This window comes from Cyprinus carpio, chromosome A20 (assembly GCF_018340385.1).
Source record: "Cyprinus carpio isolate SPL01 chromosome A20, ASM1834038v1, whole genome shotgun sequence".
Classification (NCBI taxonomy): domain Eukaryota; kingdom Metazoa; phylum Chordata; class Actinopteri; order Cypriniformes; family Cyprinidae; genus Cyprinus; species Cyprinus carpio.
The window spans coordinates 11,288,603-11,302,312 of NC_056591.1; the positions used below are offsets into that span (position 1 = coordinate 11,288,603).

The 13,710-nt window shown below is 34.2% G+C and overlaps 1 protein-coding gene across 1 annotated transcript in view; it reads right to left on the reverse strand.

Moving 5' to 3' along the window:
* The window catches only part of LOC109112900 (potassium voltage-gated channel subfamily H member 5-like), an 87,575-nt gene that overhangs the window by 23,354 nt on the left and 50,511 nt on the right, over positions 1-13,710 (reverse strand). Inside the window, exons 9-10 of the mRNA XM_042777608.1 lie at positions 3,291-3,490; positions 853-1,105 (exon numbers count right to left, since the gene is read on the reverse strand). Of these exons, the coding sequence (XP_042633542.1) occupies positions 853-1,105; positions 3,291-3,490 (453 nt within the window). The remainder of the gene's footprint in view (positions 1-852; positions 1,106-3,290; positions 3,491-13,710) is intronic.

Consider the following 13,710-nt stretch of genomic DNA (forward strand, 5'->3'; position numbering starts at 1 on the left):
AAAAATTTTGCTCGGTGTCAATACATGAACCTTAGAGACTTAGAAACTTAAAAAAAAAAATAAAAAAAAATAAAAAGTTTTCTAGCCAACTAAATGAATTAGTCTAAGTACTGAAATTACTAAAAAAAAAAAAACACATTTAATTAATTAATTAATTAAAGCTAAAGAGAAATATAAAAAATACCAAAAAAATAAAGAAAGATTAAAAATGCACATTAAGAAATTTACTAAACTCTTAAACTAAAATTAGAATGAACATTTTAAATATTAAAGTAACAAGCTAATTCAAAATATCATTAAATACTATATTGGTGAATTGATAATACTAAAATAACAGTGCTTATTAAGTGAAAAAGTGAAAGAAACAAGAAAAGACAATAAAATCTAAAAGGTAAAATAATATCAAACTATTGTTTTGATCAACAGGAATTTTTAGCCAAGAAAGACTGAGATACAAGATCTAATTTTCCAGAGAGTCCTGGCATTTTCATGGAAAAAACATAAAAATAAATAAATAAATAATAATAACAATGGCAACATACAGAATGTGTGTGAATATAGTTCAAACTTCCTGTTAAAATCATCTTTCTAGTAGATCTAGTAGAGTCTAATTTATTGAGTTTTAATGTATGCTAGTGTGGTTTTACTGTGTTCACTTGTTTACCCAATTTTACTTTGCCGTTTCAAGTAGGTCTTTCAAACCAACATACATTTGTGCATTTGGTTTTACATCATTAAATCTTATAGTAACTTGAGATATAGCCCTTGCCATGACTTCTCTATGTGACAACTAGCCCCTGAGGTCTCGCTTGACTTTTGTTTTTCTAGTGTGGAAAGACTGATTAAGCTCACCTAAAATGGCAATAACCTCATCATCCTGAATGACCTCCAGCGATCCAGAAACCACGAAGCAAAGAGTGTCCACGCTTTCTCCTGCGTGGAAGATGAGATCTCCTGGAGCGCAGTGTGTGGTCTGGAACTCCACCGCCAAAGAGCGCAGACAGCCGTCACTGGCCAGCCGGAAGGCAGGGTGCTCGTTGAACACCTGGTGGTTGAGGTGCACACAGATGTCTGCACGCATGTCCTTAGGACAGATTGACAGAACCTAGCAAGAAGCAAGGAAAGTCATGTCTTAATGACACATTCTTTTAACAGTACATAGTTCAGTGAAACTCTTTTTGTCTTAATACCTGAGTTCATTTGTTCTATTTTGGAACTGCAATTACATATTAGAAACATTTTTGCGACATACATAGGATATATGTCATTATGTAAGTCTAAATTACACAGCTGGTTATATAAATTAAAATAAAAATGTATATATAATATATATTATATAATGAAATGTAAAAAAATAATAATAATAATAATCTGTATAAAATAAATTGTTTATAAAAAAAATCATACAGTGAATAAATAAAATAAATAAATACATGTACAAACAGACAGACATTAAATATTTATTTAAGCTTAAAATGAGTGATATGTGATATTTTACATCTCGATTAACCAATCAGAATCAAGTATTGCAGAGAGTCATGTAATATCGTGGGGTACGTCAATTATTAAAATGATACAGCACAGAATTGCATTGGCAATACAAAGTTTATTTTGCCTTACTGCACTTCATTAGGCTTGTGAGAAAAAAGTAGTCAAGAAGAAAGATGTTCAGTTGCTGGTGATATTTGGGAATGTCAGTTTCTGAATATTTCACTTGTGCTGTCTAAGCACTAAGAGCTAAATTAACACTGAGCTGAAGAATGTGAGGTTATTACAAAAAAAAAGATCAATAATTTTTGTACTGTAATGTTATTAACATACTAAAATAAGCTGTCTTTGACACAACTGCTTAACAATTAACATGTATGTATAATAACAAAAGATGATTACAACTGATTCAGTCTGTCAATCATAGAGTTTTTCTTTTCTTTACTGAGTATTGATTCCAATAGGGACCCAAATACAGTCACTCATTAATGAGCTTAACTGTCACATTTAGCCTCCATATTGATGTAAAGGGCAGGAATGAGGTCTCTTTGGCATCATGACAGCTAAATAAATTAGTTTTCAGCAATATTACATTAATATTACATCAAGTGCCCATAAAAATAATTGGCATGAGCTGGATGCTTTTTACATGCATTTTATGCAAGCAGGGTGTTAAGTGCATGGAAAAGATCTAATACACTTTGCTTCACTTTACCAAAATGCAATTACAACTCCAGAAACCCAATATACTTTGTATCTCCGTTACCTGTACAGGATCTTTCTGGTCTGGCCTGTTCTTCCATATTCCAATTTAATCTATTGGTCAGATCATGATCAATAATGCAGATGAATATAATAATTATCTAGACTTCTGGAACATGTTCTGCTCAACTTCTAAATGAAAAGACACTTCGACAGGCACATTTTTTTGTTGTGCGTGTGTCCATCTGTGCTGTCCCCACATCTTTGGAAATGTTTAAATTTACCAGTTATGCCCAGTGACCAACATCTATAAATGGAAGGGATTTCTCACCACACGCTGCATGAAAATCATATATGAGAATCCTTTATAGGTCTAAATTTGAGCCAGAGGTTGAATAGATCTTCTCAATTCCCTAAGGGTTGATGTCTCCTGGGATATAATGCAATTCCCCATTCTTCTTTTAGAATGAACTACAAAAGAGGTCTTGATGTAGAGACACTTACATAAAAAAGATGACCCTCTTATTCTCCACCTCACTTATTTTAAGTTTGGCATTTCTGACAGAATGATAGCATCCATCAGAAAAAAAGATCAACCAAATGATTTCTCTTTAGTCTTTAGCATTTCGGATGGCACTGCTTACATCCAAATGTCTTGATTTGGGGTTCATAATTAAAATCAGAAAGAGAGAAGAGGGAACTGCTTATGAGCTGTAATTACTCATGTTACCACTATAAAGATTAAAGAAATGAATTAAACAATGCCTTCTATGATCAAAACCACATCTTTAGACTTGCCTAACTATAAAAATAAAAAGCGTTTGTATTTTCAGAATGTGTCTTTCACAAACAACAAACACTGGTGAAAGCAGGCATGACTGTCCATGTCTGAAGAGAATAACCATGCATAAATATTACAGAAATAGTGCAGGCAGTTAAATTGCAAATGTTCACAAATAATGGTTCTATAAAAAGTAAATAGTGAAATAATGGTTTTACAAAAAGTAACAAAAATGAAAAAGTATAAAAAAGTAAATACATTCAGATCTCTGCACAAGGTAAGTGCTGAGTACATCAGAAAGAGGAATAGGTTTACCCACCTTCTCTGTGTCTATGCCTTTGGTCATGGCCCATGTAGACACAATGTAATCCATAACTCTCTCGCTCAGTCCTTTAGGCACCTGATAGAGCTTCAGAAAGTCTCTCACATTGTTCAGCATCTCATGGTAGCGGTTAGTGTTCGTGTACATCTGCTGAAAGATGGTGGTCACGTTTCCAAAGATGGTGGCGTACAGAAGAGCTGCAAATCAGAGAGGGCCACTTTAGAAAGTTGCTGAATATAAAAAATCAAAGGCTAGACTGAAGTGAGAGTGAACAGAAATATCTGAAGAGAAATGGGGGTTTTGATTCGCTGGCTGAGGAAGCTTCATATGAGCTTCAATGGTAGTGTGTGACACAGAGAACAGCAATTTGGACTTTCTCATGCATTACACCCCACTAATATACCTTCTATCACTTTTTCTATAAGCAGAGTGAAATCTGCAGCATTGTTAGAAACATAATTCTGACTGAAAACTCTCATCTTATTCACTAACTCTATGTATTCAGATGTTTTTTGGATAAAACCATTTTTGGAAATCATGTATTATCAATAATTCTTCCCTTTTCAAAATTTCACCTTTTTTCAACATTTAGGATACAATTTTAAACCATATTAAACCACACATGCAATGTAATAAAATATTAAAATCAAATAAAAAAACTAAAATATAAAATACATTTTTTAACCATATTAAACCACACATGCAATGTAATAAAATATTATTATTATTATTATTATAATAATATAATAATAATAATAATAATAATTGTATTGTTTTTAATATTATATTGACATTAATAAAAAACAACATTATTATATTCATAATTTTATTGTTGTTGTTGTTATTACTACTACGACTACTACTACTAACAACAACAACATTAGTAAAAATAGTATTAGTTGTAGTAGTAATATTAATTATATTCATTAACTAATTTTTTTGTTACTGTAAAAGACTCACTTATTCATTTCAATAATAATAATAATAATAACAGGTAAATATTTTGTGAAATCCTTTTCTATGTACATATATACTTTAAAGCTGACGCAATATTTCATTAAAAATAAAGTGTCTATTCAAATACAGAAACACAGTTTAATCAAACTAATAAAATCTGCCAAATGTCAAAGAATGTTTCAAGTATTCCCAGAAATTCTATTCTAAGCAACAGACAGCTTTTTAGTCTGCTAATACAGTATATACATTTGCCAGCAAACACTGGCAAAATTCCCCTAATCCTATCCCAACTTACACCCAAGCGTTTCCATGGTAACACAGACCAAAATAGTTTCTGAAATCTATTGTTACTTTGTTACCAGTATGTTCTGAGAGGGAGGGCAGGAAAATGGCTTAGACAGAAAGGATGAACAGCATCGGCAGAGGGGTAAGATTCCAGTGGAAACCAAGAGGTGAGGGTAATGCACTTTAAAACACATCCGTGATTGACAAGAGCCCAGTCATTCAGAACAGAGCAGGGTCTGTGTCCACCAATCATCCTCACATTCAGCCTCTTTTGACACGCATGCCAAAGACCAGCAGGAACTTGATCAACATTAATGGTCTATGCAAACCAAAGCATTAATTAACTGCCCATGTGAGTGAACGCAGGCTGAGTGATGATAATAGCGTCTGCACTCTGATGCAGCAATTCATTTCTAGCCAAGAAACCAGTGACGCCGATGAATTCTGGGCCAATGATTGATTCACGTGTCAGCCGTCTGCCTGTTTTTACTAGTGTAATCAATATGAACGAGTGCAATAAAGAGTCATCAACAGAGACATATTTTTAACTTGTCTAGTAGTCTAGAAATGTATGCGCATAAGACAAATACGTGCCAACCCACATGATTACACACACCTGAATGATTATCAACAGGCCAAAGACAGTGTCTGTCATTTACATAAAGCAGTTTCAAAGAGGTAATTGCAACACAATTACAAGTACAACTGTACATAATGTACACGAGACATATGTGTTTAGTGAGTAATTAAGCAGGGATTAGTCAGAGTTTACAGGTAATTGATGAGGTTAGTTTTTCAGTGACTGAGTTCACCATTAGTATAAAGGTCATGCAAGCACTGAGCTAACAGAATAGAGAATCTCCCTGCATTACACAAACAATGCGGAAATAGAAAATAGGGGAAACAAAAGAAAAAAAGAGAAAGAGTGAGTGAGTGAGAGAGAGAAAAAAAGAAATGATGACCATATGAAACGTAAACATATGGTAACCCCCCCCCCCCCACACACACACACCTTTTTTTGATACTCACTCAATAGCTTGGGATCAGTAAGTTTTTAAAGAAATTAATACTTTAATCTTGCAAGAATCCATTAAATTGGTCAAAAGTGACACAAAAACATATAATTTTACAAATAATATATATATATATATATATATATATATATATATATATATATATATATATATAGTTATTTTATTGCTTACACACTTACACACACACACATACATACATACATACATACATATATACCGGTATATATATATATATATACAAGAGGCCGTGTCTGCTAAAAATAGTTCCTGACAGCAACAGTAAAAGGTAAGAGAATGTTCTGAACATGCCTCATCTAACTGAGCTTAAATAAAAACAGAGAATAGGAGCTCTTTTAATACCGTCATTTTTTTTAACACCATATATGATATTTTCGCACACACATACATCTGCTTACTCTCAGCATGAGAAAAAGTCTGTTTTCCATCTTTTAGTTTTAAAACTGATTCGCAGCACGGCGTGAGTTTGCAAGCATCATTACGAGGAATGGAAGTAACCGTTTAAATTGGGCCGGGGCTGTCAGGGGCTCAGCCCCACACATAGACTCCAGGGCTATGTAAACACCAAAATGCAAGTATTATTCTGATTTTATTACATTTAGAGTAATTGGCGAATAGTGGATATAGCCAGGAGTTTAAATTGGGATTTGTTATGTGGGGGGGGAGGAGGGTAAAATATAAAAAACACACAGATTTATTTGTCACAGCTGATAGAAAACTGATGAGAATATTGCTTCAGAATAAATCATATTTGCAAAAAAAAAAAAAACACACACACACACACACACACACACACACACACACGACACATTATATATATTATATATATATCTATATATATATATATATAACATATATGTATATGTGTAGATAATATACACTCCTGAACAAAATCTTAAGACCAGGGGATGCATTGCAAGTTTTACACATTTTCGCACTAGTGGATCATAACCGGGTTGTAAGTGCTGCTTCAAAATGCCAAAATGAAGAAACAGGAGCAAGAGACAAAAAAATAGAGAGTAGGCAATTTATTGAAAACTGCATTTTAAACTCAAACAGGCTGTTCAAATCAGCTGATCAAAATTTAAAGACCATAGCCATAAAAAGGTCAAATCTGCACAAAAATATGGCTTTCATGTCATTGTTCTTCAAGCAGTCATACTGTCAAGATCTCCTGATGGCAAAGGCAAAAGGGCTTTCTGTCTTTGAACGTGGCAGGATTGTTGAGCTGCACAAGCAAGGCCGTCTCGCAACGCGTCATCGCTGCCGAGGTTGGACGCAGTAAGACAGTCATTTTACATTTCTTAAAAAATCCTGAGAGTTATGGGACAAAAAAGTCAAGTGGTAGACCCAAAAGATTTCACCTGCACTGAGCCGCAGGATCCGACGGGTTGTTATAGGTCCGTGAAACATACAGGTCGATCCTCGACCCAAATTAAGGCCCTTACTGATGCTGACTGCAGCCCAATAACCATAATACGTCATCTGCTAGAGAAGGGCTTCAAGAACGGAAAAAAAACGTCTTCAAAGGCCACGTCTCCTCCCACGACACAAACTTGCCCGTTTGGAATTTGCAAGGGAGCACCAAACATGGGACATTGAAATGTGGAAGAAAGTTTTATTCTCTGACGAGAAAAAAATTTAACCTGGACGGTCCTGATGGATTTCCAACGTTGCTGGCATGACAAGGAGATCCCACCTGAGATGTTTTCTACGCGGCACAGTGGAGGAGGCTCCATCATGATCTGGGGTGCTTTTTCCTTCAATGGGAAAATGGAGCTTCAGGTTGTGCAGGGGCGTCAAACGGCGACTGGCTATGTGGATTTGTTGCAGCGGGGCATCCCTCTTGACCGAGGGCCCCCGTCTGTGCGGTAAATGACTGGGTCTTTCAACAGGACAACGCTGCAATTCACAAACGCCCGCCTGACGAAGGACTTCTTCCACGGGAGAGAATAACGTTGCTCTTTTGGACCATCCTGCGTGTTCCCCTGATCTTAAATCCCATTGAGAACATTTGGGGATGGATGGCAAGGGAAGTTTACAAAAACGGACGTCAGTTCCAGACCGTGGATGCCCTTCGTGAAAGCCATCTTCACCACATGGAGCAACGTTCCCACCAGCCTCCTGGAAACAGTCGCATCAAGCATGCCGAAACGAGTGTTTGAAGTGATCAACAAGAACGGTGGGGCTACTCACTACTGAATTCTTTTTTGACACTTTTTAGTTCTGTTGTGCGTTTATTTTTGGGCTATGGTCTTTAACTTTTGATCAGCTGATGAACAGCCTGTTTGAGTTTAAATGCCAGTTTTCAATAAATTGCCTACTCTCTGTTTTTTTTGTCTCTTGCTCCTGTTTCTTCTGTTTCTTCTTCTTTTGGCATTTTGAAGCAGCACTTACAACCCGGTTATGTAGTGTGCGAAATGTGTAAAACTCCAATGCATCCCCTGGGTCTTAAGATTTTGTTCAGGAGTGTATATATATATATGTATGTATATATGTGTATATATATATATATATATGTATATGTGTGTATATATATATATATATATATATATATATATATAGTAATATATATATAATATATATTTATATATATATATGTGTATATATATATATATATATATATATATATATATATATATATAATATATATATATATATGTATATATATGCAAGAAAAAACAACACACCCACACCACACACACACACACACTCACACACACACATTTATATATATATATATATAGATATATATATATATATATATGTATATATATATGTGTGTGTGTGTGTGTGTGTGTGTGTGTGTGTTGTATTTTTCTTGCATATATTGTGTGTGTACTGTGTATATTTATATGTTTATATAAATACATACACATATATGTTTACATTTAAGACTTTTGTGTGTGTACTTATATATATATATATATATAAGCTTAATACCATAGAGCCCCCTAAATAACAAATCCCAGTTTAACCCCTTTATATATATATATGTACACACACACAAATATATATTTTACAGATTGTTCTTTTGAACATTATATACACAACAAATCCTGAAAAAGTATTCAGGAATGATAAGAAATGCTTTGAAGCACCAAATCATGGAGTAATGACTGTTGTAAATTCAGCTTTACATCCCAGGAATAAATTTGATTTTACAGTTGTTTTTACCGTATTTATTTTTGTATTTTTGATTACTTACATGCAGCCATGATGAGCATGAGAGACTTAAAAAAAAATAATAATAATTAAAAAACAAAATCCTATTTACCCCAAAATTTTTAACAGTGGTGTACAATGTATATTTCAAAATATGAAACATTTTGACCGGCATACAATAAACATGAAAATACCACTTTTTGCAATGTAGATAGTAATTACACTAGACTGTTTTACAGAACTAAAACACTTAAACTAAAATAAAAACTAACTAGACAAATAAATTGAACAGACAAATTGAAAATAAATGGAAATAAAAACAAAATTACAAAACGCAAAACTATAATAACCTGTTTTTTCGATGATATTTAACAGAATATCCAAACTGATTTTGTTTTTTCCATACAGCAAAAGTTGAAGGGAACCAAAAACAGCTGTGGAAAAGTGTCCATTCTCCCATAGGCAAGGATGGTGTGATTTGGAGTGGAGAGGATTCATGTGAAATTATGATATGACTTGATCTCTTCAGCTTCTAGCACTGCCTCTGTAGTCTTACTTGATCTCCATGAGCATCAAGCCCCATCAGTTCTGCATTACTTCACATTCATGGCCTAATCAAATCTACTGGAGACATGATAGTGGGTGGTCCCCTCATGAGAAGGGAATATTATATCCCTATGGGTGTTGGATGAATGTTGATTGATGGAGGCAAAAGAATGGTTGCATGTTAGCCAGATATCATTTCTCATCGTCATTTCTGGCACCATAATTTTCATAAATGCCTTCTCTCCTCCACTGAAGCAGACATTTTCTCATTAGGTCAGGGTAATAGCCAATTTGATGCCTTTTTATGGGGCGGTAATGGGAATAACAAAGGCCTTGCAGATGCACATTTGATGATGGCTAATGAAATAAGAAAGAGTGGAACCATACTGGAGAGGAATTTCGATTGGACTGGATCTCTCATGCGCTGCATACAGGAGGAGGAAATAGTCACCCTTGCCCTTCGCAATTACAGTAAAATGATTCATGCGCTGTGGAGGAAGCTTGCCTTGTGCCATTTTACTGTATTCAGTAAGATGGGTTTTGAACTAGTGTAGAAGGTCCACCTATAAAAATGTGGTCCCAGGCCTGAAGCAGCCCAGATAAGAAAATACAGTTTATGAGAATCATCAAAATGTAACAAAGGGTTTCCCAAACAAAGGCGCACAGCCCCTAGAGGTTCATGATGGAACTGCAGGGTTTTGTGAGTTTTTTTTATACAAACGAAAATGACAAACGTTCATATAAAAATCTCTATTTTCTCTATTTCCTTCTCTGTTTCTGCCACAGGATTGGCATCCTATAAGTTTGATAGCAACATATAATCATTGCTGTTAATAGTGTTCACTGATGTTTGATTACATGCCATTAAACATGCCATATGGACATCAACTTGAGATAGTCACCACTGAAAAGCTATTACTAAATATAATGTAGAAACTTAAATTTTCTGTAAAGCTGCTTTTCAACGTTTTGCATTGTGAAAAGCGCTATACAAATAAACTTGAATTGAACTGAATATAAAAAATGATAACTTTGTTAAATAAAGTACCTTAAATTAAAATAAAAAATCAAGTTTAGTGGTCATTATACAAATATATTTTACATTTTAATGCCACTAATGACCAATCAAAAATATTTTATTTAAACGTATCTCAGATTTCTGGTGGAACATCAAATAAATGACAGGGGTCATGTAGGTTTAATAAAAGGTTTCTTCAAAAGGAAGGACAAAATATACAAAAGTGCCAACAAAGTTATAACATTAGGGGCAAAAAAATAATAATTCTTATTTCACTAAGGTTTTCCAATAAAAATATCTAAACATTCTTAAACAAAATAATCTGATGGCACACATTCACTGCAGAGGATCAACTGGTGATCAAGTTATGCAATACTAAATTTCTCATCTCAAACTCATCTACATCTTGGATGTCCTGAGGGTGAGTACAACTATTTTCCTTTATGGATCTTTAGATGCCCAGCAGTCAAAAATACAGGAGTAAGAACACGATTTCTTTCTTCTTTTTTTTTAAGTGTTGAATCACGATCACTGTCCTATTCAATGACGAGCACATTAAAGGAGCTACACTAGGCACAGCGATTCCCAAAGGCATCTGTGTCAGAGTAGCAGTCTGTTCAGGCAGGTGTTAATAGCAACGGTTTTGATTCATTCAAACCTGTATCTTTTATACACTCAGCTTTGCAAAAACTTCAGTCTCACAGCAATCCCTTAGAGCACCTTTAATCAGAGCATCAAATGAATGATTCATTGCTGCATTGAAGAGGTGACAATCACTAGGATGTGACAGTGATATTAAGAGCGATGACAGCAATATAAAGCGAATCCTTTGTAATAGCTCCACTGCTCAATATCCAAGCTCTTATTAAATATTTACAGGGCTGACTCATGTGCTGCTCCAGTGAGCTGTGCTGCCCCGTGGCACAAAGTCGTGAGATGCAACCCCACAGAGTCCACCCAAGCCCGGCACACGTAATTGTGTTGAACATCACAAAATAATAAGCGCAGCAATGTAGGACCATATTAACAAGATTAGGAAGGCGATGAGTTAATACATGTAAGTACAAATGATGCAGGGCTGAGTCCCAGAGCTCCACAGTGGCTTGATTTTGTTACGTAGGAGAAGAGGGCCTGTGAGCTCCGAGATGTATGCGGAGGAACTCAAATGTACTGTGTAGTCAAGCTTGCTATTCAATTCCTCCTCTGGCCAAAACTTTCACACACAGGAAAACATTATCTGCGCAGTGTTTGTGATGCATTGAGAGACTGCAATGTTCTGTTGGTAATGAGGCCATCCTATTAGGATATATAAATCAATATATTATTTATTACTAAAAATAAAATGTAAACTCTAGTGTTTTATATATTTTGTTTTCCACTGGATTTCAAACTCTATTTACCAGCAATAATGTGACTTTTTGTGTCTATTTTGCATGTGAAATGTTATGGATTAAGTGTACACCACTTGAATACTAATATATATATATATATATATATATATATATATATATATATATATATATATATATATATATATATATATATATATATATATAGTAATATATATATATATATCTATATATATATATATATATATATATATACACACACACAAACACAAACACACACACTTATATTCTGAGAACAAAAAAAGGCCAACTTCCAACGCAACAGATAATGTATATTAATAAATTTTATATATTATAAATTGTAATTTTGTGCTATATTGTACAATTCAGCAGATACATTATATATTATATTCCATTATATATTATATTCCAAAACAGCATAGAAAATATTTAAATATATATTTTTTTATTTTAAATATTTCAAAAAATATAGAAATATTTTATCTGCTGTTATTAACAAACACATACACACACATGTCTGTGTGTACTGTATATAAATATAAAAAATATAAACACATTAAATACAATAATATACATAATTATTCAATATATAATTTGATGTATATATAATGATGTTTGCGTATTATTCAGTCTATTATAATACATTATGTATTATATTCCAAAACAGATGATAAAAAATATCTAAAAAAGAATCTATACACACACACAAATAGCCTATAATACAGATTTTCATTCAGAAAATCTGCATCTTAAAACTGAACAGGAGCAAGATGTGATATCCTTCATCAGCATAGTCTGTTTCAGAGTATATCTGTGCTTCTTTGAAGTGTATATGAAGACTGTGGGAACCTCACTTCTATCACAGCTTGATCAGGTAGAACTGTACCCCAGTGAGCAGATGCTGATAGCCAGGTGTTTCCACACCATACTAGCATCAAATTCAGATCTGCACAAGAACTTACTGTAACTTCTTTATGGAGAATAAACTTTATCATCATTAGATAAATTGATTTAACAATTCTATTTTCTTAAAATCCACAGCACCTCTGACTTTTGCAAATAGTAAGTTTGTATAGTGTGCTTCTGGCAAAGTTTCATCATCATTCTGAGTATTAAAGGAATATTTTGCCCAAAAATGAAAATTAGTTTCTTCATCTGAAGAGATCTGAAGAAATTTAGCATTACATCACTTGTTCACCAATGTATCCTCTGTAGTGTATGGGTGCTGTCAGAGTGAGAGATTAAACAGCTGATAAAAGCATAACAACAATCCACAAGTAATCCACGTGACTCCAGTTCATCAATTAATGTCTCATGAAGTGAAAACCTTGGTGTTTGATCAGTTGTTTGAACTCTCATTCTGACGGCACCCATTCACTGCAGAAGATCCATTGGTGAGCAGGTGATTTCTCCAAATCTCTTCAGATGAAGAGAAAAAACTCCAAATCTGGCCCGACGATCAGAAAATTTTCAGAAAATTTTAATTTTTGTGTAAAATATTCCTTCAATGCAACATCTTCAATAAACAGTTGAGCTAAGGAGAAAACCTTTTCACTCTCTAACAGGAATAATGATTTACACTAATTTAATGATGTTAGGTTAACCTTAACGGACTTAGATTAAAGGTCAAATTTAACATGTTGTTCTTCAACAGCTTTTTGTTCTGGAGTAATGGATCAAAACAAAAGCAGGCACAGTCCCCCTGGGGCAAACTGGGGTTAAGCACTTTGCTCAAGGGCACAATGGTAATACGGCCATGTGCTGCACTTCAGGCAGAAATGAGCATGTAATATTGACCAAAGGAGAACAATTAAGAGGAAAATCCTCTTCCGGTATGTCTGAGCTTTATCCCTCAGTGCTACTGCCTATGAGAAGTGTTCGTTCAGAAACATAGAGCAGAGACGATGGTTGACATGCTATACACCCAGCTACAGGTGGTATACATTTATGTTGACTTGTAAGGGGAAAACATCCAGTATACTATATGTTCAGATATATAAAGCTAAAGGCCATATTCATATTGT